At 37.0% G+C, this 23477-nt stretch overlaps 1 protein-coding gene across 5 annotated transcripts in view; it reads left to right on the forward strand.

Moving 5' to 3' along the window:
- USP16 (ubiquitin specific peptidase 16) overlaps positions 1–23477 on the forward strand; it is a 1120218-nt gene that overhangs the window by 1686 nt on the left and 1095055 nt on the right. For 3 of the 5 annotated variants that reach the window (XM_044071387.1, XM_044071384.1, XM_044071385.1), the window contains one exon: positions 18804–18899. In XM_044071387.1, the coding sequence (XP_043927322.1) occupies positions 18836–18899 (64 nt within the window). In that variant the 5' untranslated portion in view covers positions 18804–18835. The remainder of the gene's footprint in view (positions 1–18803; positions 18900–23477) is intronic. The other 2 variants (XM_044071383.1, XM_044071386.1) reach the window with 1 other exon arrangement.

Genomic DNA, 23477 nt, shown 5'->3' on the forward strand with positions numbered 1-23477 from the left:
CTTTTGGAGCAGTAACTGGGAAAGAACATAATGTTTATTCAAAATTGTCAGAAAACCGAGGTCAAATTAGTATAACAGTAGGATTAGGACATGGGTGGGAAGTACAAATATTGAGAAATAGGAATGGAAGAGGGGTAAAGAAGAAGCTTCATACTGGCAAGATAAATAAAGATGTGATGCAAAGTACTGGAGAAACAAAAAGAAACTTGAATTAGTTGTCCTGAGTATCAGAAGTTGAAACAAACTAAGATGAATGAAACAAAATCCACGTCAGCAGAACCAGCAGCAAAGAGTCCAAAGTGTTTTGTTAACATCCACTTTTCGTTCAAGAAAACTGAACTTCTTCAGACAAACATCAAAAGGTAACAAATGTAAAAAAAACTCCTTAAATACACAATTAACAACACATGGTACATTTGAATGGACCAACCAGCTGGTTAAAACTCGCTGACATCAATGTGTGGGAAAAAGCTGATCTCAAAGCTTCTTAAATAGCTACTACGTACAAAAGTCAGATCTTTACAGATTATGTTTTGAAATCAAACAACTAACCAAAATTAAATAAAAAATTATCAATGAAAATGTGTCTAAACATAAAATGTTTAAAACCAAGAAAAACAAAACATAATAAATGGAACCAATTTAATAACTTAAAATAAGAAGTAAAACATGAAAAATGGTAAGTCATGAATGGAAAATAAAAATAAAAAATAATAAAATTACCTCTGCATACTTCTGAGTTTCAAAATGCAAGCTAAACTTACTCTGTCATTAAGTTTAGCTTGCATTTTGAAACTCAGAAGTATGCAGAGGTAATTGGTAATAGTAATTGGTTCCATTTATTATGTTTCATTTTTCTTGGTTTTAAACATTTTATGTTTAGACACATTTTCATTGATAATTTTTTATTTCATTTTGGTTAGTTTGATTTCAAAACATAATCTGTAAAGATCTGACTTTTGTATGTAGAGATCAGCTTTTTCCCACACATTGATGTCAGCAAGTTTTAACCAGCTGGTTGGTCCATTCAAATGTACCATGTGTTGTTAATTGTGTATTTAAGGAGTTTTTTTACATTTGTTACCTTTTGATGTTTGTCTGAAGAAGTTCAGTTTTCTTGAACAAAAAGTGGATGTTAATAAAACACTTAATATTGGACTCTTTGCTGCTGGTTCTGCTGACGTGGATTTTGTTTCATTCATCTTAGTTGTCCTGAGTATACTTGTACCTGTGGTCATGTTCCACTTACATTCCTTTGCAATAATCTCCCAATATCATGATGTGTTAACTGTGATCTCATCACACTGTAGTAATTGTTGTGATGCATCCTCCATGTTGAGCAGTTTTGTGCCTATCTGTTAAAAACTTATCTCATGTGTAACATGATTGAACCAAGACAGCTCTGTGTCTGTTTTTCTATAACTAGCTGTTTAGTTGCACTGTATGTGCTCTACTTTTTTGAATGTCTTTCAAGTACAGCTTTCTAGATCTACAGTAATAGTGCATTGCTGTATATCTGGAATACTTTCTTATTTATTAATAATGGCTTATTTGTTGGAAAGTGCTAACTGAATCTCAAGAAATTTAAATTTAAGCGAATACAAGTACTACTCAAGTCAAGTAACTATCCCTGCTAAAATTCAAACTGAACACCGTCCACTGTACTATGACTGACTGATTCCACCTTTTCTTTTTCCACTCTCCTCCTTTATTTTCCTGCTACCCATCATCACTTCTCATAACCTGCCAGATTCCTCCACTAATGTCCTATACTCAGTACGTTGCAGTTTGACTACTTTTTTATTTAGTGTCACAGTTTGCATCTGTTTTTTCTTAAAATATTGCTGTTAGTGACAGTCATAATGTGTTGATCTGGACTAGTGATGTAGCATGCTTTCAATTTAAATTATTATAAAGTGCTACAGGCAGTGGGTACAACCGTAGAAGAGTAAGGATGCCCCCAGTACATTAGCTTTCTATTGATAATTTTTCAGACATTGATGTGTCTGTTACGCATTTTTGTACAGTTGAATGGAGACTTTGAGAACTTTACATTTTCTTTAAGTTAAATTTGGTGGCAGAATTGGAAAACACTTTTTTGTGTTTGTGGTTTTAAACAGTTTAAACCTTAGTAGTAATTTGCACAGTGTGTTAATTTTTGGTAGTTAAGAAGGTTAATATATGGGAAAAGATTTTTTTTGTATATCTGTACTTAGCGGAATGGTATTAGTCAACTGAAAGTTATGAAGTTAGTTTAAGAGGGTAAGTAATGGAAGATGTTATTTAGAGTAGTTGGAAGAATTTGTTTGTGTGACACCCCTGCACTGGCCCACTAATCAAGGAGCCTCAATCCTCACCACTAGCACCAGTGAGGGACATACACACTGGGGTATGACAAGTACACATACAGTAAAGTACAGTTTCCCTTAAGAGCACACAGAGATCACTGTCAGTCTGGGGGCTGGTTTCTCTCTCTTTCTCCAGATCTCCAATAAGACTCCCCACTGGCACAGCTATAGTGTTAAGATCTCAGCTGAGTGGCCAAGCTAAGACCTCTAGCACCCTCTCTGTCTAGACAGTGCTTTATGTCCCTGCCCAAGTAGCTGATGCACACACACTTTGAGATTTGATTGATATTCAAACACACACACACACACACACACACACACACACACACACACACTTGGGAAAGGCTGGCACAGATTTACTAGCTATACCCCCTTCTGCCCAGACTATAAGGTAGTACCAGCTGCCACCAGCCACCATTACTTATTAGCTACTATAAAGGCCCTTACCAAAGGGTGCCCAATCTTACTGTGTAATGTTCCTATTATCTAAATGGCAAGTCTGAACAACACCTTTTCAAGGCTATTGGAGTGGCCTATACAGTGTCACCAAATACATATGCAAGTACTCTAAGAGCTTTGATATCTCTAAACAAACCAGCCACAATTAAAAGGTTTAAATATATTTAATAATAAATAATAAAAAAACAAGACAGTATTGAACAACACAGTAACTACAGAGTTCAGAATCACAGGAAGTATTTTAAAGCAACATTGCCGGACAGTTTGAAATAAAAACAGAAAACAACTAAACTAATATTTACTATATTCCTATCTATATCTTAGGGAGATTACTGTACCCTGGTTACTTACTATTAGCAAGGCAAGTGCTGATGAGAGGATGTTTCCATATCCAAAACAAATGAATGCATGGTCTCTGAGAGAGTTCCCAAATTAATATCAAAACATTACTGCTGGGTTAGCCTAGATGACATCACTCTTTGTCACTTGCCTTCAGTTCCCAGGCTCACAGAGACTAGCACCTCTGTGTTAAAAATACTTAATCTCTCAGATGTGCAGCTGCTAGGAAGTCACAGAGCAACAAAAACACTTTACATTTTAAACCTAGTAATTATTTCTGTTTCAAGACAATAGAAAAACCTCTAGCTGTAGATATTATCTGCTTGCTGCATTGAAACCGAGAACACAATTGTAAAACAATTCACTTATTTTCTTGAAGTCTTGCAAGTTAAGTGTGTATTTTCCAGCTTCTACCATTAAAGCATACATTTGCACAGGTATATAGTTTATACACATTTCTGTTCTTTTCCAGTAGGGTACTGTGGTTACATTCTTGAAGCTCAGTACATAACATATACTTCTCTTACATTTGTAGGACAAGCGTATGACTCATATTACTATTCATAAATGATTATTTACAAAATTCCATATAGCTGGGCTGGCAGTGTCACATTTCTATATAAATCATATTAATATTTTCAAGTGACATATAATTATTTACAAAATTCCAGATAGCTGGACTGGCAGTATTTCCCTGGTGTCACAGTTTACTTGCAATGATAATAGTTTAACAAGTGAAAAATAACAGGATATTGAAGCATCTAGATAAATTTATAGTTTGAATCACCACACTGCAAAAAACACATTTAGAAGAGTGTGCCATTAATTAAACAGTTTTGGTGCCAGGGTTATGAATTTAGAGGATTAGCCAAACTAGCCAAAAGGAGTAATGCTTCTGTTTTTGAAGTGTTGTCATTATGTGATGGAAAAGACATTAGTGAATGGTGATTTATGGATTTATGTTGCGTGAGGTTAAAAGGATATTTGGGAGGTAATTGTTACTCTGCTTTGTGTACATTTCCTCCTGGTCTAATGCAATTTTATTTTTTGATTTTGTTTGTTGATTGACATTTCATTACTGGATAGGTGCCCATTTTCATTGGAGGCCCAGGGAGAAAAACTCGAAAGTATTACAAAAACAGTTTAATAACAGTAATTTTACAGTCTTTAAAATAACACAATAAATTTACAGTTTAAGTAATTTTACCAAATGCCGACATAATGTGAACACATCGTCATATATGGTGTATCTGTTCTTAACTATTGTTTTAATATTTAGAGAAATTTTAGCCACTTTATACAGAAATTGGAGTTAAGTTAGTATAATACAAACAGTAATTATAATATGAAGTGAAAGAAGTAAAACAAATCAGGGTAATGGCACATTTAGAAATAGTCAGGGAGAGAAATTAATTGAGGTAAGGAAGTGAGTGAAGAAGTAAGAGTAAGAAGGTGTAAGGTATGATTACGTACTTGATCATGTTTAGGGCTATAGTTTATCTTGGGTTTAAGCAAGAACAGAGACATTTTAGATGGGAAGTCTTTCAGAATTGTTTTAAAAGATTGGAGGGAGGCTAGGCTTGGATGGAGGGTATTGACCTGATGGATATAGGAAAGGAGTTGTAGGCTTTAGCAACATGGTATGAGTACAGAACATGCCCAGGTGATTCCATAAGTTTATGGACAGAGAGGAGTTTTTGGGTTAATGGATTTTAATGACTGATTGGCAGCACAGTTGTATAGAATGGTGTTTAGTGCGGGTAGTGCTATACAGTGGTAGGTTCTGGAAGAGGTATTTGCTGCAAATTTAGCCAATTTATTATAACATTTTTCAGGTTTTGATTTTTGTGATGTCTGGAGTTTAGTAAGGATCGAAGCACCTTAAAATAGTGAGGTTAGGAGGGAAGTAGTGGCAACTATAGTTTTAGTTGCATTGTAGAGAGTTTTTGGCCCTGCAAATCATTCCTAGTTTTTTGTGATTTTTTTTCATGCAGTTTTCTATATGCAGGTTGGAGTGTCATCTCGAATAATTTGCTATGAGAGGTGACTTCAGTGGTTGTATTATTGGGAGAAAGAATTTTAAAATTTTGTTGCCTCACAGCAAAAGGTTCTCCTGTTCGATTCTCGGCTGGAGTGCCTTCTGTGTGGAGTCTGTATGTCCTCCCCGTGGTCAAGGGGCCTCCGAAAGACATGCGTGAATGGGCGTGCCTTCAATGAAGGTTGGTCGTCGGGCTGGCAACTCGGCACCATAAAAATCGACTGCCAATCATTAGCGGACCAGAGTCTGTCACACCATAGTGGAGGACATAGCTTGTTTTTTATGTCCTCCACTGTGCTGCAGTGTTTTCGGTGAAGTGCACTTATGCAAAAGTTCACTTTCGTTAAAGTGAACTTTCGCAGAAGTGAGGCTTCCTCTTTCAAGTTCGAAGTAGTAAACTTTCGTTCTTCTAATAGGAATCTATATAGATATAGATATATAATGTGTGTGTGTGTGTGTGTATATATATATATATATATATATATATATATATATATATATATATATATACACACACACGTATATTGGATATAACATTAATATATATATTTTATATATTGTGTATATTATATATTATGCAATTTTACATTAAATATTTTATTTATATATATGTGTGTGTGTGTGTGTGTGTGTGTATATATATATATATATATATATATATATATATATATATATATATATATATATATATACACACACACTGTATAAAATCAGCTTTTCTTGAATACCATACCAATTGTATGTCCTCGAATTTCTGAATCCCTTGTTTTCTTTGCCAGTAGCTCTAGGTATAAAGCAAAAAACAAAGGAGAAAGGGGACACCCCTGCCTGGTTCCTTGATTCAAACACAACTTGTCATAGAGGAACCCACCCACTTCAATTTTTCCCCTAATCCCTCATATATCCTGGGAAAGCCAATGCTTCCATTACTTTTTTCATAAAATCCTACCTTACTGTGTCAAATGCTTTCACTGCTTCAGGACTCAATGATAAACAGCAGTATTCTCTCACAGTCTGCTTCCTTTGGGTCATCATTGTTCTTTTAAATGTGTGCTGTATGCCTCCCCTCCACAAAATCACATTGATCTATATCTAGCAATTCTTGCAATACCTTTGCCATTGTAGACAGTAACACATTGTCATCATGGTTTAAAACTGAAATGGGCCTATATGAAGCTGCGTCTGGTGAGTCTTTGCTGTCAGTAAGTGTTACTGCCACCACAGCTTTCTTCCAGGATGTTGGTTCTCCCCCCTCCTATTAAAATACTGTTAAATAAATCCTTTCAGACCTTTAGCACTTTTTTTCCTCATAGCTTTCAAACTTCCATAGGAATACAATCTACTCCTGGAGACTGTCCTGCAGATTGATCATAAATCACCATTTTTTATCTCCTCTCCTCTTTTCTGGTAATTTGTGAGTCTCATCTGCCTGTAACCTTGGCATACCTAAGGCTTCCATAAATATTTCCATTTGTGCTCTTTATTGATTTCAACATTTCTGTGCTCCGTATAAATTTTCATAAAATCTCCAAAATATCTGTAGTACATATAAAGGATCTTTCGTTATTTTTCTTGTTATAGGTTCCCTAAATTTGGCAACAACCCTTTCTACTTTCTGTTGCCCAAGTCATTGTGCTAAAAGTTTTTTTTTTGTGTTCTGGAATTATCAAAAATAGTTGCTTAACAGCAATCTTTCTAAACTCATACACATTTTCCAGACACTCTATTATTTTTCGCTTTAGCATTCTGCCTCTTTTAATAACGTTGGCCATTCTCTCTAAACAATTCATGTTACTTGTTAACTGTATCTATTTTCTTTTATTTCTGCCTTATTTTCATTTTATTTTATGCTGTAGCTGTAACTTCTGAAAAGAAAATCTCTCTCTCTTCCCTAATAACTCTTGAATAATTTCTATTTCCTGTTCCTTAAATTCCTCTGTTTTCAACAGGTAGATGAAATGCCAGTGTCTCACTTTTCTTTCACTTCATTGCATTTTCATCTTGTTTTCAGTTGGTGCTTGATCTGAAATAGATATTGGATATGTGTTTGAAGCTTTCTGTTTAATGCAGATGTTGCTGTGAAATATAGTTTATGTGTAGTCTAGCCCAGTTATTGTAACTTGGGGAATAGCATATCTTCAAGTTCCTACTACTGAATTCATGTCTTTCATGCCAAACATTTTCATATTTTTTTCAGAACTTTACCCTATTTTATAATTTTTTCTTCTGTGTCCCCCAAATACATCCTCACTGTTGCAAATCAAGTTCCAGTCCCTACCTATAAGTAATATTCCCTGCTGAAAGCTAATTGTTTATCCCCACATTTTCTTAAGCTCCATATTAGCAGTTTTAGATGGAATATAAATAATCCTCAACCCTTGCCATTAGCACCTTACTGGTACAAATCTGCCATTGGTAACTTTGTTGTTTTTTATCATCTCCATTATAAGCTGTGTCACATTTTACAAGAGCTTTTGTTGTACTGAAAAACCGTAAAACTAACTAAATAAATAAATAAACCCACCCCACAACACCCCATAACCTATTAACTTAAAAGAAACACACAAAGCTATATACATATTCAAATAATGAGTTCAACCCTCCTGATATGAACCATTGTCCCAAATCAACAGCTGTACCCACAGGCACCGCCTAACCTTAAATTAAGGTTAGCCATGCTAAGGTGCATGTTATAGCCTGTGCTCCTACTTACACTAATTATGTTCTTGTATTATCTTTATTCCCCCACCTAGATGTGAAAAATAGCATGTATGCCTTCAGAAAACATTAACTTTAAACTGGAAGAAAAAGTACACTGGATAGCTTTAAATAAAGCTAAATTATAACACTTTTCAAGTAAATGCACTATAATATTTATGTACCAGAAAAGCTGCTTCTGTTGTTCACTTCCACTGATTGGAAATTTTATTTTTTCCTAAACTGTTTTCTCTTGTACCATTTTAATTGTATGCTTTCCTTAATAAACAATGCCAATAATTCTCAGTATTTATTGCCTACACCTGTAATTAATCTCCATAGAAATTTAAGAACAGAATGTACATCTGCCCTTAGCTGGAGACTTCTGAACTCACACTGAACATTTATTTGCTAGAGGAAAACTTTTCAATACATTCACAATCTTCTACTATTGTTAAATCCCACATGCTTGTCCAAAAAAGTATTAGATTAAGTCAAGTGCATTAATTCAGCCATTTATCTGTGCAAAAGTAAGAGAAAATATCTTAACTCTACAGTTATCCTTGCCCTTTTACATCCCACTACAACAGCACAAGATTACAACATATTAACTTAAAGATGCTTTTATCCAGCCATTCTTCTCTTTTTACATTATACTGCCTACATTTCTTAAAACTAAAAAATTAAAAAATAATACTTGTTTGCTTTAATATCAATCACATACAACAATAACTTACAATGCTTTACTGTATAATTGCATCATTAAATGTTTAAAACAAAAATTAAGAACCAACATTGTTTTACTTACTTTTTTCTTTTTCCCTTTTAGTGTCCTTCCAAACATTATTGACATGAAGTGTGTGGAACAGAGCGTATGTATGTAACTTTAGGAAGCATTTCCAGATGTAGGCACATGCATATAAATAGTGAGCACATGCAGGCAGCAGTGCCATTTTGAGAGAACAGCCAGAGTGTTAACATGTATGAATGTGGTAGTCAGTCTATTTATAAGTTTAAATTACTAAACCTCATTCCCTGATGTGTTTGTGTGTAATAAAGCTTCTTGAACCGAACCCACAGCTGTCTATTTTATTCTGACCGGAGGAGTGGCAAAGTGGGTACATGCCTTTCAGCTCTGCTCAACAAGTTTAGCACAGTAAGTCCTGTCTTTCTCAGCCACTCTTCCTTGTAAATCCATGCTTCATAAATGCGATTGCTTTATAGTTTCACATTTATTCACTAATTTCAGTGATGCTGGTCTTCCTGTTCACCTCCATCTCTCAACACTAGACTCTGTTTCAAGTCCAGTGTACTCCAGATTCTTCCAGTCAACTATTGTGCTTTTTTCTGTTTTCCTTTGGAACAGGTTTCACTGTCAAAAGTCTCTCTATAAGCTTCATTGTCAGAAGAATGAGGAGCAGAGTCCCCTATAGTTTGATGGCTCACTTTTTGTTTAACAAACTTTTGTATTTATTCATTCACCTTTTCTGCATCAAAAAATTACTTTGCTCCAAGAAAAAAATATCCTGAAGACTGTTGGGACACAGCAGCTTGAACCTATCACCTACCTCTGTACATTCCACAACTGCTGGGATAAATTTGCTTCTCTTCTTCCTGGTATACAGTGAATAGTCATTTCCAACAAACATTCTGTCTCCATTTTTTAATGCTTCACCCATCTTCCACAGTGTTGTGAGGATCAAGTCTTTCTGCTGGTATGATTGCATCTTTACTAATACAGGTCTTGCCTGCTTTCTCATGGCCAGGTTTGGAGCATACCTGCAATGTGCCCTTTCAGTTAACAAGTCCTGCAGTGGAATATCTGTCTAGTTGCTTATTTGTGCTTCTATAAAATTAATATAGCCTGTTCCTTTGGTAAAGCATAAAATCTAAAGTTTTATCTGTCCTCCAACTCATTTTTTGAAACCGGTCTTCTTGAGCAGTCTCATATTCAGCCAGCCTTTTCTTAATTTTTGACTTGTGAGTTGTGTATTTATATCACTTTATTTAAATAGCTGTTTAAAGCTTCTTCTATTTGTTCCATCCGTTTGTTATTGTGCTGATTGTACTCCTTCAACATTTTGTTTATTTTAATCAGTTCCGAACACATTTCATTTATGTTTTCCTCTAAATGACTGGAAGCCATTTTTTGTACCAAAGATTAAGCTTGAACTGCATTTTGCTGAACTGCTGAGGATTCTTCCCAGTCTTTTCACCTTTTCTAGCTGATTTTCTTTCAAGATCTCTAAGTTTCCTCTTTGCTAATATTCAGGCAGTGTGCTTCCTAGCCAGTAGCTGAATTTTACTAAAACTGGCAGAATTACTAGCTCTTATCTCTGTTTATTCTTTCACACTGGGAGAGCTGATGTCAAGCTTTTGATAAGTGTGCAATTGTCTTGGATGTCCTCAGGAGTTTCTTTTTTGATTGTTAGGGTTCCGATTAGAAGAGCAAATGCTTAAATTAGGGAATGCTCTTATATCAAACTTTAAAACGTGAAACCTGAAATGTTGAAGGCACGGAACATCAATTTTTTTCCCAGGGAAAAAAAATCAATGGGCTGTTCTCCGGACTTTGCTGTTTTCTCCACTGTGGTGCAATCTCAGAGTTAGTATATTTAAGTTGGGGGGGGTGTGGGGGGCACAGCCCCCTCATTGGGGGGGGGTGTAGGGCAAAGCCCCCCACTTTATTTTGCCTCTACATTTCTTTTTTGGGGTCAGCGAATGTTTTCCCTGGGAAAAAAATTTGCTGATCTGTTCCTTCGACATTTTAAGGTCTGTTCCTTTGGCATTTTAAGGTTTCGCATTTTTTAAGTTCGATAGAAGAGCATTCACTGTTTTTAGTGTTCAATCTTCTGATATAGATGCGATTTCTTATACCTGTTTATATCCTTGAATTTTCATTGTCTCTTAATATGAAGCAAATAAAGGTAAAGAGGACATCACTCACTGCTTGTTTCTTCTGTTCAAACACACCTTGTCAGAGAGGAATCCTCTTTGCTTAATCCTTGCCACTGATCCTTCATACGCCTTATTATTCTATCAGGGTATACAAATGCTCCATTGCCCTATTTATAAAATCCCAGCTGACTTCATTGAAAGTGTTCACTGTATAATGACCCACCAATAACTGAGGTGTCCTCTTACTGTTTGCTTCTTTCTGGATTATCATTGTTGTATTGTGTTGTGAAATATTTGCATCTACATTAACCCCACTTTTTCTCATTTTATACGCAGGGACAAGGTATCTACAATTAGTCTTCATGCTGACAGGTGGCTATCCCTGCCTTTCACAAAATCACATTGATCCATTTCCATCAGTTTTGGCAACACCTTTGCCATTCTCTTAGCCAGTACAGATGGAAACTTGTAATAATTTTGATTAAAAATTTAAATGGGTCTACATGAGGCCAGATCCGAAGGATCTTTACTTTCTCCGTGTAATAAAGCCACCACATTTTCCAAGAGGCAGGTTCTCTCTCCTTTTAAAATAGGATCTTTAATGCTTTCTTCTTTCCTAAATTCCAAGCCTCCTCTGGAATACCTCCTTTCTTTTCTTGAAAAATTCCCTGTTGATTTATTATACATCACCATTTGTATCTTTTTTGTTCTTTCCTACATTAACTTTATTATTGAGCCTAATCTTTACCTTGGCATAATTGTTTTTCGTAAATATTTTCATTTGAGCATTTTCTACATTTCCATATTTCTCTTCTTTCAACTTTTTTCATGAAATTTCCAGAATGTCTCTTACTATGTTTATAGGATCAAGTGGTTATTTATCTTGTCATTGGTTCCTTAAATTTGGCTACAACTCTTCCTACTCCCTGTTGCCTTAGTTGTTGTTTTGTTAATCATTTTTGTGATCTAGAGCTGTTATCAGAAAGAGTTGCTTAACAATTCTAAACTCATAAGTATTTTCAAAGCACTATCTTATTTCCCTTTCAGCTCTTTGCAGTTGATTTTCTTCTTGTTCTGTGATATTCTCCTTCTCCTGCAGTAGTTTTAGCTTTTGTCAATCACTGTAAGTAATTCCAGTTACTTATTTCCTATAACTCTTTCTCTGCCAATATTACCATGTTTTTAAACTCCATTTTCATTTTATCTAACTTCCAGGCTATCCTTTCTGGAATAAGTTGTCTTCCGTAATAAGTATTGAAGAAATGTAAGGAATTGGTAGTGGTATAGATTCATTTTTTTAATAGATAAGTAGGAAAGTTAGTGTCTTATTCTACACCATTATCCTACATCTTTACCTTAGTTTTTATTAGTGCATAGATTTGACATAATTATTGGATGATTCTCAAAGCCTTCAGTTAAATGCATATGTTCCTGTGAAATGCAATAACTGAGTTAGGTTAGACAGTAGTTGTATCTTGGGCATAATATGTAAATTTTGTCAGAGGTCCTGCCACTGAATTTGTGGATCAGTACCCAATATTCTTTTAGATGTCTTCAAAAATCTACCCTCTTCTGTTATACTTCCCCTTCTAGGTACCCATAGTGCTTATACACTATTACATTTCAGTTATCAATCCATACCCATAAGTAATATTCCCTCTGAAAACTTCTTCTTTATCCCAAAATTGTCCCCAAGTTCATTAATAGTAGTTTTAGGTGGAATGTCTAAATACAGTCCAGCGTAATCCTTCTCCCCTGCCAGTAACCCCTTACTTATCCCACACTTACCCACTTACTTAACCCTTACAAATATACCATTATCGTCTTTTTTTCCCCCCTCTCCTAGCACTATCGGAACCCCTCGGAGAATTTGTATAATTTCTCATTTTTCCTTTGCTCCTGACATTCTACTGAATGTCTACCCCAAGTCCTTTCATTGTCAAACGTATGTGCTCATTTCTTCTATAACATTGTTATGTTCTTCATATTTATCACTGCTGCAATAGCCTTAGCTGTATGGGTCATATCCTGCCAAAGGTGTAACAGCTGGCTAACTTTCAAAGCCTCATGGCACCTACCATGTGCCTAAGCATCTTTAAGTGGGCTGACCTAAAAGACAAATTTGGGCACGAAGCCCATCAGTGCTTTTATGATGCCGAAGTGTATGCCTGTCTGAGGTCTGCAAAGACCAGGGTGTATATTAGATCTTTGAATGCTTAGGTTGTTGAACGCCGAAACATCGACACCTAAACGTCGAAGTCTAATAAATGTGACAGGCCAATTACGTGAATTTTTTCCCTGGGAAAAACTCGCTTGGCCGTCATCAGGGATTTGGCCTTTTCCCCGATATAGCGCAATCTCGGAGTTGGTATATTTAGTTAGAGGGGGTGTGGGGGCCACACACATTTTTTTCCCAGAGGAAAAAAATTCATGTAATTGGCCTGTTGCGTTTATTAGATTTCGAAGTTTAGGTGTCGATGTTTTGGCGTTTGACAACCCAAGCGTTCAAAGATCTAATATAGACCCAAAGATGAATAGTCAGCTTGTGCTTTCCTTAGCTGGGCAGATAAGTTCAATTGAGGGAAAACAACTTTTTATCTTTTTTTTTTTTTTTTTTTACTGATATTTTATAATTTTCCTGTTCAAGACAGTTATTATAACGCTAAGAGTGTTGTGTTTTAATGACTTGTGTTGAGACTGTAACGTACTTTTAAACGTAGCACTAGTTGTTTCTGTCAGTTTAAAAAGTAGTGTTGACTAACTAATAAAATATTTTTGGTGGAGTATTTTGTGTTTATTTTTCCACTGTGGGGCTGTCATTGTGTTTGAAAGTGCTTTTATCTGTGTTTTTTTTTTTCTGTTAAAACAGAGGAACTTTTGTGGACTGGTATTTTTACTGGCAATTGTTGCTTGTTTTCACCAGGTTAGAGGCAAGATCATCAACCCCACGGGCAGTCCTTCCAGCACAAAAAGAAAAAAGTTAATCATATAGTCTTTGCCCCCAAGGAGGGCTAGCAATTTGCCTCAGCTGCAGATGGGTGACTGCTGTGTTCATTTGTTGTACCTCAGACCATTCATCTGTTATCCTGGATCCCTCTGATGTAAAATATACAGCTGCTGTGGTTTGGGGGTTAGCCATGTCCTCTGCAGCTGTTGGGAGAGATACTGTTATTGGTTCTGGGAGAGGGAACAGTGAAGGTTTCCCTGTTGTGTCAGAATGCTGTGCCAATCCCTGGGGAAGCAGCGATTGCCAATTGTTACATGGTTGGCCCCATTTTTCTTGTCAAAAACATTGATAACCAAGGACTTTGAATTGCTTTGGATAGGAGTAGTTTACAGAGACTGGCTCAGGATTTGATTGAAGCTATTGATCCTTGTAGAGTAGTTTCTGGTAAAAGAGGGATGCCTCCTTTCCTGAAGAGATTCAGGATTCTGAATCTGAACAAGAAGATGCAGGAATAGATTCAGGGTTTTGTCCACAGATTTCTGATTCAGAGGAGGATTTGAAGGAGAGGTCACTTTCTGATTCTCCCTGTGAGGGTTTCTCTTTCTCTGAGACTATTGCTAGAATGTCCCAGTGTTTACAGTCGGAGAAAACTAAGGTTTCTCATTCTCTCAGAAAATATAATTGAGTTGTTGCAGAAAGATTTTGCAGAACCTACTCCCATTCTGTCTACTTTAGAAGGTTGTGTGTCTTACTGCTTGCAGTGTTTCTGATATTCATCCAGCTGTCTCTAAAAGGCAGATAGGGTGTACAAAGTTACACAGTCATTTAAATGTTTATATACTATCCTCAAACCTGATCCAGCAGGTATAGTCTTAGTTGACTCCTGTGCTGCTAAACACTTAGTTAATTCCATTCCTGCTCTTTCTACTAAGGATGGGAAAATTATTGATAGGTAAGGGAAAAAAGTTTATACTTCTGTACCTTTAAATTTCAAAAATTTAATTTGTCAGGCTTCTATGTTAAAGTTTATTTTGACATATTGTGAAAGTATGAGGAATGTTTTATCTACAGCTTCTTCGTGTGAAGAAAAATCTGCTTTAAATAACTTGGTTTCTTCTATTACACAGGTCATTACTCATTGTTTGAGTGTGTGTGTGTATGACTGTGCTGATGGTACTTCCAGGGCTATGGCTACTGGTACTGTTTTAAAGAAGTTTGCTTGGCTGGATTATCAGAACCTCTCAAATAATGTAAAAAAATGATTTAAAATTTTCCCTTCGATAGAGATTACATGTTTGGCCCATCTGATGAAGTGGTTATAAAAAGTGTGAGTAAAGGGGCAAGTTAATCCAGGGAATCTCAAGATTTTTCAGCCATCCTTTTCCAAATTGTTCAGTGGCATTTCTTTCTCCTCATCCAGTTTTGGCAAAAAACAGAATAAACACTCTCAACAGAATTCAGGTAAACAGATTTTTAAGAAGTGGCAACGAGTTTCTAAAAGGTCTCAAAACATTGCAAGCCAAACCCAAGGACACTCCAAGTCTGAATGTCTGTTCAACAGAAGTTGTGACCCCCTCTTTCCTCACTCTTTTTCTTTTCCAGAAAGTCAGAATCTTCTTTTTACTCTTTGACTATTTGGCAAAAGATTGTTTTAGACAAATAGGTTCAGAAATCATTCATCAAGGTTACAGATGACAGTGGAAGAAAATTCCTCCTTTCCAGGTAATCCTTCCTCATTTTGCAGATTAGACTCTCTTGTTTCCACCTGTTCTTCATTACGTGCTGTCCCAAGGAGTAATAGGGCCAGTTCCTCCTTCCCAGGTGGGGAAGGGGCTTTATTCGATGATGTTCCTAGTCCCAAAGAAAGAAAATGCTTGGAGACCAGTTCTGGATCTTTCTTTCCTAAACCTATTTGTGATAGTGCCCAAATTCAAAATGTTGTCACTTCACAACCTGTTACCCCTTCTTCCTCTTTCAGGTTTCCTGATGCACCTTTTAAGTCTTGTGTTATCACATCCCTATGCATCTAAATTCCAGGTGCTTCTTAAGGTTTTGTGTATGGATCACATTATCAGCTCTCTGCCTTACCCTTTAGACTACCCACTGCACCAAGAGTGTTCACAAAGTGTCTAACTCCAGTTATAGCTCATTACAGTCTACTGTGTATCCACATTTTTCCATATTTTGATGATTTGCTTATCTTTCCAGAGTCTTTTTTGAAAATGTAAGGAATCTCTTTACAAGCTGAGACTCCTAGAGAAAATTCTAAAGTCTTTCTTGACTCCCTCACATAGGATTGTGTTTTCGGGATGTCAACTATACATCTCTGTTAAAGAGCTTTTCAGGAAAAAATAGTTCTTTGTTTAGATCTGTTTCTAAGGTTCTCCACGGGATTTGGGGTCTCATGACATCCGGCATCAGCACCTTTTATCTTTTCATATCCTAGTACTGGGGGGTTGTCAGAAGAGAAATTACTTTTGTGGAGATAACAGATCTCCGTAAATCAAGGTATCCTCTTCTCCCTCCCTGTTACGGTATCCTCTTCTCCCTCCCTGCTCCAAAGCAGTCAGCCACCACAGATGCTTTGGACTTTGCTTGGGGAGCAATTTCAGGAGAGAGAAAAGTGCAGGAGATGTGACACTCCAAGGATAAATATCAAGGAGATGCTTGCCCTGATCAAGGCACTCAATTCTTTGAACCATCTTTTGGTCCTTGGGACCTCTCCAAGTGGTTACAGACAGTACCACAGTGATATGGTACATTAACAAGCAAGGGGGAACCAGATTGTGCCCACTTTTCAGAGTAGCCATGTTAGCTTGAGGTATAGCTTCATGGCACAGTCTTACTCTACAGGCATTCTATATTCCATCAGAGCAAAATTATGTGGTACACAAGCTGAGCTGGACCAGGGCAAACCCTCACGAATAGAAACTAAATCCGGGGGTCTTCCAAGATTTGATCCATCTGTTGGGAGTTACTGAAGTAGATCTCTTTGCTTCGTCTCTGAAGATTCAACTGTCAAAATTCTGTTCCAGGACTCCGTGCAAGAAGGCCTGGAAGACAGATGCCTTTTCTTTTCTTTGGATAGGAGTGTTCCTGTATGCCTTTCCAGTCTTTACACTAATATCCAGTGTACTTTTGAAGACTCTGAAGGAATCCCCCAAGATCACTGTGGTGACTCCCTTCTGGCCAAAGCAGCCGTGGTTCTCACTTCTTTTGGAAATGGCCAGGGGCAATTACTGCAAGCTTCCTCACAGAACTGATCTACTCACACAAGCGCAGGGGTATTTGAAACACCTCGACGTCAGTAATCTTTAATCGACTGCCTGGGTGATAGGGTCTTAATTCCTTTTAGGTACCTGTTTTATGAGGACATGTAGCAGGTCACGTCATCATGTGATCAGTATACTCAGACCATGCATTCAGGTGAAAGTATGTCTCACATTTGGGCTTGGAATGGTATAAAGAGAGACAGTAACATAATTTCACAGAACGCTCAAGTAAAATTACAAAATAATTCTTTAATGCAACTCCAGTTCACAGTGTATGCAGCTCATGTTACATGTATGCTTATTTTATCATATTAAATCATTTTAAAAATGCCTTTTCAGGTCAATAAGTGCCCCTCTAGACCTCCCCCCCTTAGCCTCCAACATCTTCTGGCAACCCTGTTACCACTAGGTGAACTAATGATTCTGAACAACGTGCCTTTTACTGTGAGACTGTGCCAGTCCAACAAACAACCAGGCACAGTACAGACATGAGCTAACATTAGAACAGGCCTTCTTAGTGCTGAAAAACTAAATTTCTTGTGTCACATGTCAGACTCATGTTAATGAAAAGAAGCTGCCTTATTTATTTATTTATTTATTTATTTTTGTATTCTCTTGATCATTTTCTGGTTTGCCAAACATCTAGCTGCCATCTCTCCTTTATTTGCTCCCCATCACCCAGGTAAAAGTGATTTGTGACACAGTCATTGTTCATGCAGCCATGAGGATTTTTTTTCTATTTTTAGGACCTAACCCTTCCTTGATTGCTGATGTGAAGACACTTGCTACACCTTCCCTTGTGAGTATGCATGTTCTTTCACATGCTTCACGAAGGCTACTGTGGGAATATGTCTTATTACTGGATCCCTTATGCTTTTTTTTTCCAGGATTTGCTGGAATTCTAGTGAGTCTGACCTCCTGTCTCCTTAGGATGGATGAGCTACTGTTGGCTGATCACTGCCAATCTCTCCTGCCTAGCTCTTCCAAAATCTGAGCTTTTAACTGATCTCAGATTGTTTATGTCAGTTAGGGCTTCATCCCTGTATACCACTGTGCCAGGTCATTGAAACCATGAATCTGTCAAAAAGCTTTTGTTGTGGTAAGTCCGTCGCACAGCTATTTGCTAGGGGGTGCATGTTTAAAGTTCGAAACTGCAATCCTCAGAATACTAAAAAATGTAGGTGCTAATGGGAGAATATATGCCAGATGTGAGACTTGAATACTTCTGAGTAGTTTCTCTTCTCACAGTAAAGAGATCTAGTTACTGTAAGTCAGTAACAGGTGTGGGGGCCACAGCCCTCCCCATATTAGGGAGGGAGCTCTGTAGGAGACAAAGTAATGCTGCAGAAATTCTTTAAAAGTGTAACCGCCAGTTCCAGAATTCGTTGTTAATAAAGGTAACTTGTGCTTTATTTTTTTGACATGTCAGGACTCTTCACAGTCTTGAGTCATTTTGCTCTTTTGAAAGGTTGATGTTAATGGATATGCTGTAAACCATTTTTCTGTTGCTAATTAAAGTGTATGTTGCATAAAATTATTTTTCCTGAAATGTAACCTGTTCAGTTCATTTTCCTGTTCTCCTTGTTTAACATTAATGTACTAATTCATAGTGACACTTGGTTAACAAGGCTGCTTGTTAGTAATGCATTAGAACTGTACCAGTTAATGATCGTTTGACAGATCTAGGCCATCAAAATTGACATCTAGTTTACTGACTGTATTGACTTTCTTTGAATAAGTTATATGGCTGATAAAGATCGACAGACTTACAAACAAATTAGATTTATTTTCTTTTTTTATTAAAGCAGAAGCCAATTAATACTTGGAAAATACTATAATGGGGAAGAAAAAAGGAAAGGGAAAGAGTTCATCTCATGCAGACTCCTATTCAGATCTTTCAGGTAAATAGTTTACTTCAGTATTTTGTGAACTTTGCAAAACTAATAACAATGGTGCTTCACAGCTGCAGGTTGCTCTTGAGGGTTTTGGCAGTCTCACTTTCTGGGGGTCTAGGAGTGAGCCAAACCAAGTAAAAGACCAGAGCACTACAGCACCGAGCTTTAGGGTATAGATCTCAAAGGGCTGCAGTCAGTGTCAGGCTGTCACATGCCTAGGTACATTTCATATGATGTCATTTGTTCTCTGTGGGTAGAGTCTATTGGGTCTGTTTGCTCCTGCTCTTGTAGGAGGTTGAAGTAGTTAAAAGCAGTGTGAAATGTAAAAAAAATCTCAGGAACCTGTTTCTTCATATCAAGTTTTTTACTTGTTTTCTGGCAGATGATTAGCGCTCATCTGCTTCAACACCAGTAAAGAACTTGATACAAAGAAACAGCCTCCTGAGATTTTTTGATTCTATTGCTTTTAACTTCTTCAACCTCCTACAGAGAGCTGGTGCAATTAGACCCAGAGTCTATATCTATAGGAGATAAATGACATCACGACCCACTGCAAAGGACCTAGGTGTTTGGCGGTCTGACTCCAACTGAAACTTCCCTTGAGATATTCACCCTAAAGCTCAGACCACAGAGAATATACTGCAAGTAGAAACTCATCGAGAAGGGGTCCAGACCATTAAAACTTTGATATCAACTACAGCTGTTCTAATAGTGGGTGTAGTGCTTTAGTCTTTTACTCATTTTGTGAACTTTAAACATCTGAATGTGTAAACAATTTTGCTTACTTTTTTCAGGTTAGCACTTTTTATACTGTTTCCAGTAAGAGCTAGTGTCTACTTCTTCTCTAAGTTGCCTGCTCTTACTTCCAATTTCCCTGCTAGTGTTGTGTCACCAGCTAGCCAAAAACAGGCTGGACATGTAAACAAGATGCTCAATTTATGGAAGACCTCACTGTGTGTTGCTCATTTCTTGTCATCTCATATTTTTCTTAATTAGTGCTTACCATGAGCTTGTATCATTGCCTAGAGTGCATCCACATTTCTACCAGCACCCCACTCCTCATAACTCTGTAATGAGTCATTGTATCCCTTCCTAAGTTGTCCACAAGAGGCCATTATTTCCTCTTGAACACCAGCATTTGCCATAATGAAAGTGAATCATTCTGTATACGTAGTTTGGTCTCCTCCATTTAAGGGAACAGAAGACAGATGGAACTCATTTGTTAGTTTAGGAATAAGTATTGCTCCTGCATCAGTTGCTGTTTACAACAGTGTTGAGCATAGTGAAATTCAGATGAGCATTCATCTGTTCTGCATCTCCACTCTGCTTGATTTTAAGGGCTGCTTAGTAGCAGGGCAAGCTGCAAGCCCATTATGTTATGGCATATGGTATACCACCAGATAGTATGATCTCAGCAGATGAATTATCTCTCTCCTGTCTGATATACAGTGAAGTTTTCTTGTTTGTACATTTATTTAATATGTTATGTTTTGAATTTCCCACAAAAACAAAGGGAGAGGGAAAGAATACAAAGGAAGAGGGGAAGGAAACAGAAGCCCTGTGGTGAACAAGACTGAATGTGTGTGTGTGTGTGTGTGTGTGTGTGTGTGTGTGTGTGTGTGTGTGTGTGTGTGTGTAAAATATATATATATATATATATATATATATATGTATGTATGTATGTGTATGTATGTGTGTATATATATATATATATATATATATATATATATATATATATATATATATATATATATACACGTGTATATACACACACACACACACACATATATAATATATATATATATATATATATATATATATATATATATATATATATATATATATATATAAAATAAATGTCAAAGATATTTTGATATTGAGGTATCATATATTACGCAGTTCTTGGAATATTTCTGCAAGAGACTGCTAAACACGGTCTCATAATTTTCATAGAACAAAATAATGGTAAACACCACAGCAGGGGACTGTCTTAATAAAAATTAAAGCTCTAAAATGTTCTAGCAGTAGACTGCTCCATTTAAAAATTTGCTCAGGTTTATAGAGCAGTATGAGTTGTACTACACTTGTCATCTGTACTGTTTAGAAGAAAACAATGAAAATGATGAAACAGTGGTTGATACCACAAAGCAATGGTGGGTAGAACAACTTGCTTCCATTTCTTGGTAATACATTTTCATGCAATGGCTCATATGTTAAGAACATTTTTGCCTGGTCCCAGTTTGTTCCAATGCAGTTTTGTCTAGGTCCCTTCGTATTTGCTCTGGAACTGAAACCAGAAAATGTTTTACTAATCTACAGAAATGGTATCCATGCAGATTGTTTAGCTTTTTTCACTTCAGCCTAAAAATGCACTAGTACCAGACATGCTATAAATATGTGCTTCCATTTAACCTCGAGTCAGACCACAGGGTGTTCCCAAACTGTATGGTGATGGTTATGGAAAACTGAAGGAGGTGAAGTTTTTACCTCTTTCTTGATGATTACTTCTTGGCTGCACTGACAATGGAGGGTCTAGTTTCTCCAAGGGAATCTTCGCTGCAACTATTCCAGTCTTTAGGCATAATACTAAATTACTGCCAGACCCAGCCATTACAGACTCTTACCTTCTTTGGCTGTGCATTTGACATGTTTTCTTGGAAAGCCCGCCTACCTCCTGAATAAGTTCCTCCTCTACAATGGAAGGGTTCTCAGATTCTCCAGTTGGATCCACTTATAGCTGATTTTTTGCTTGTTTAAAGCTATTATTCTGATGGCAGCAACTGTTTTCCTGATTTCGTTATCCTGTACTGTCTGAGGCTGTTAAATTGGGCCCTCCACTGTAAGTGATTTCATTGTACAGGTGTTCTTACAGATTTCGTAATAATTTCCAAAGTCTGCAAGGATCATTTTTGCTGGTGGCTATCCACTCCTAACTGTTCTGTATTCCATCTCTCCCACCTTCCTCTCTCGATAGTGACTCTCGTCATGGATTTATTAACACTGAAGCAGAAGATGATTAGGTGTCTAGTCACAATCAGTGTCATGGAAATGAAGGCAGTTGTCTCTTTGCAGGCATTACAAGACCTCCTCCCTCCCACAGGGCACAGTCGCTTTACATGATAGTGGTATGGTTGTAGTATAATATATAAACAAGCAGAGAGAAGTTTGTTCACATCCCCTTGTCAGGTAGTCGGGAGGGTTTGGGAATAGGCTATGGCTTTCTGGATGAGGCCTACTTTCTTGGAGAAGCTATCTCGCCTGTAGTCAGGTGCAACAGATGTCTACTGATACTGCATGAGTGATCCTTCAACATGACAGTAATGTGGAAACTCCTTTATCACTGGAGGAAGCCATACTGTGATTTGTTTGTGTTCTGAACCAGCATCAAATTGAGCAACTTCCATTCCTCGATTTTTGCTCTGAGGTGCAACCTGGGTATTCTCTGGTCCAGAGAAGTCTGCTGGGATTCCTTTGTCATCCCCACCATCCAATTTCTTGTGTTCACCAGTTTTATCCAGAAATCAGAAGAGAACAAGTCCCAGACTTGTTCTTATAGTCCCCTTTTGGTGTTAAAAAGGTCTGGAGTTACTTGCCCTGCTCTTATCTTCTTTCAGTGCTTGAGTGTCTGAGACTCTTCAAGACTCTGTTAACTTTCCTGTTTGGTAGACCACAGCCAGACTTTCATTACATCAAACTAACTGCATGGTTTCTCTGGTTTTGCTGATGGCCAAGGTTATTTCTTACCTACACAATACTTTTTAAATGCTTGTCTCTTTCAAAGCAAGACCAAAACAAGTGGGCTAGATTTGAAGTATGGGTCACCTCCAGGGAAAGTGACTCCTCTTTTGGCTCCTGCTCCAACTGTCCTGGATTACCTTTCTCAGAACATTGTTATGTGTCTTAGTTACTGTCTCATTAAGGATCATCTTTCTGCTATTTATAATTTTCACTAAAAATTTATAATGCTCCATATATCTCTCTAAATTTGCTCAAAGCCTTTTTCCAAGGAACTTTTCAGATTACATCCCCTTTCAAGGATCTCTTTCCCTGCTGGGATTTAAGGTTTGAAATGGTAAATCTAACACTTCCTCCATTAAGGACATCCAGGATTGAATTAAAAATGTTGTTATGGAAGACCCTGTTTCTTGTAGCTGTTATGTGAGTAGGAAGGATCTTGGAACTTGATGCATTGTTTATTAAGCATCATTATTTGGTCTTGCATGAAGACAGAGTGGTCCTGCTTGCACAAACTGTACTTTTATACCAAAGTTAGCCACTGAAATTAATTTAAACCAGAATATCAACTTGTCTGTTTATTTCCTAAGCAATTTGAACAAGAGAATGTACATTGCATTGTCCTGGATGCACGTAGCTGAGATTTTAACTGGACAGGAAAAAATCATTTTGGAAAGATTCTCAATTGTTTATTTTATGCTGTGACTAAATTGGATTCAGATGTCACTTTCTGTCTAGGCAGATTTCTGAAAGCATTAATTTTTTTTCTCAAAATATAGCAAACTTTTGCTAGCGACTTCTACATTGTATTCTACTAGAACAGTAGTAATACTTCAAACTATTTTAGTA

Source organism: Protopterus annectens, chromosome 5.part0, assembly GCF_019279795.1.
Source record: "Protopterus annectens isolate FY-2018-M chromosome 5.part0, PAN1.0, whole genome shotgun sequence".
Lineage (NCBI taxonomy): Eukaryota > Metazoa > Chordata > Ceratodontiformes > Protopteridae > Protopterus > Protopterus annectens.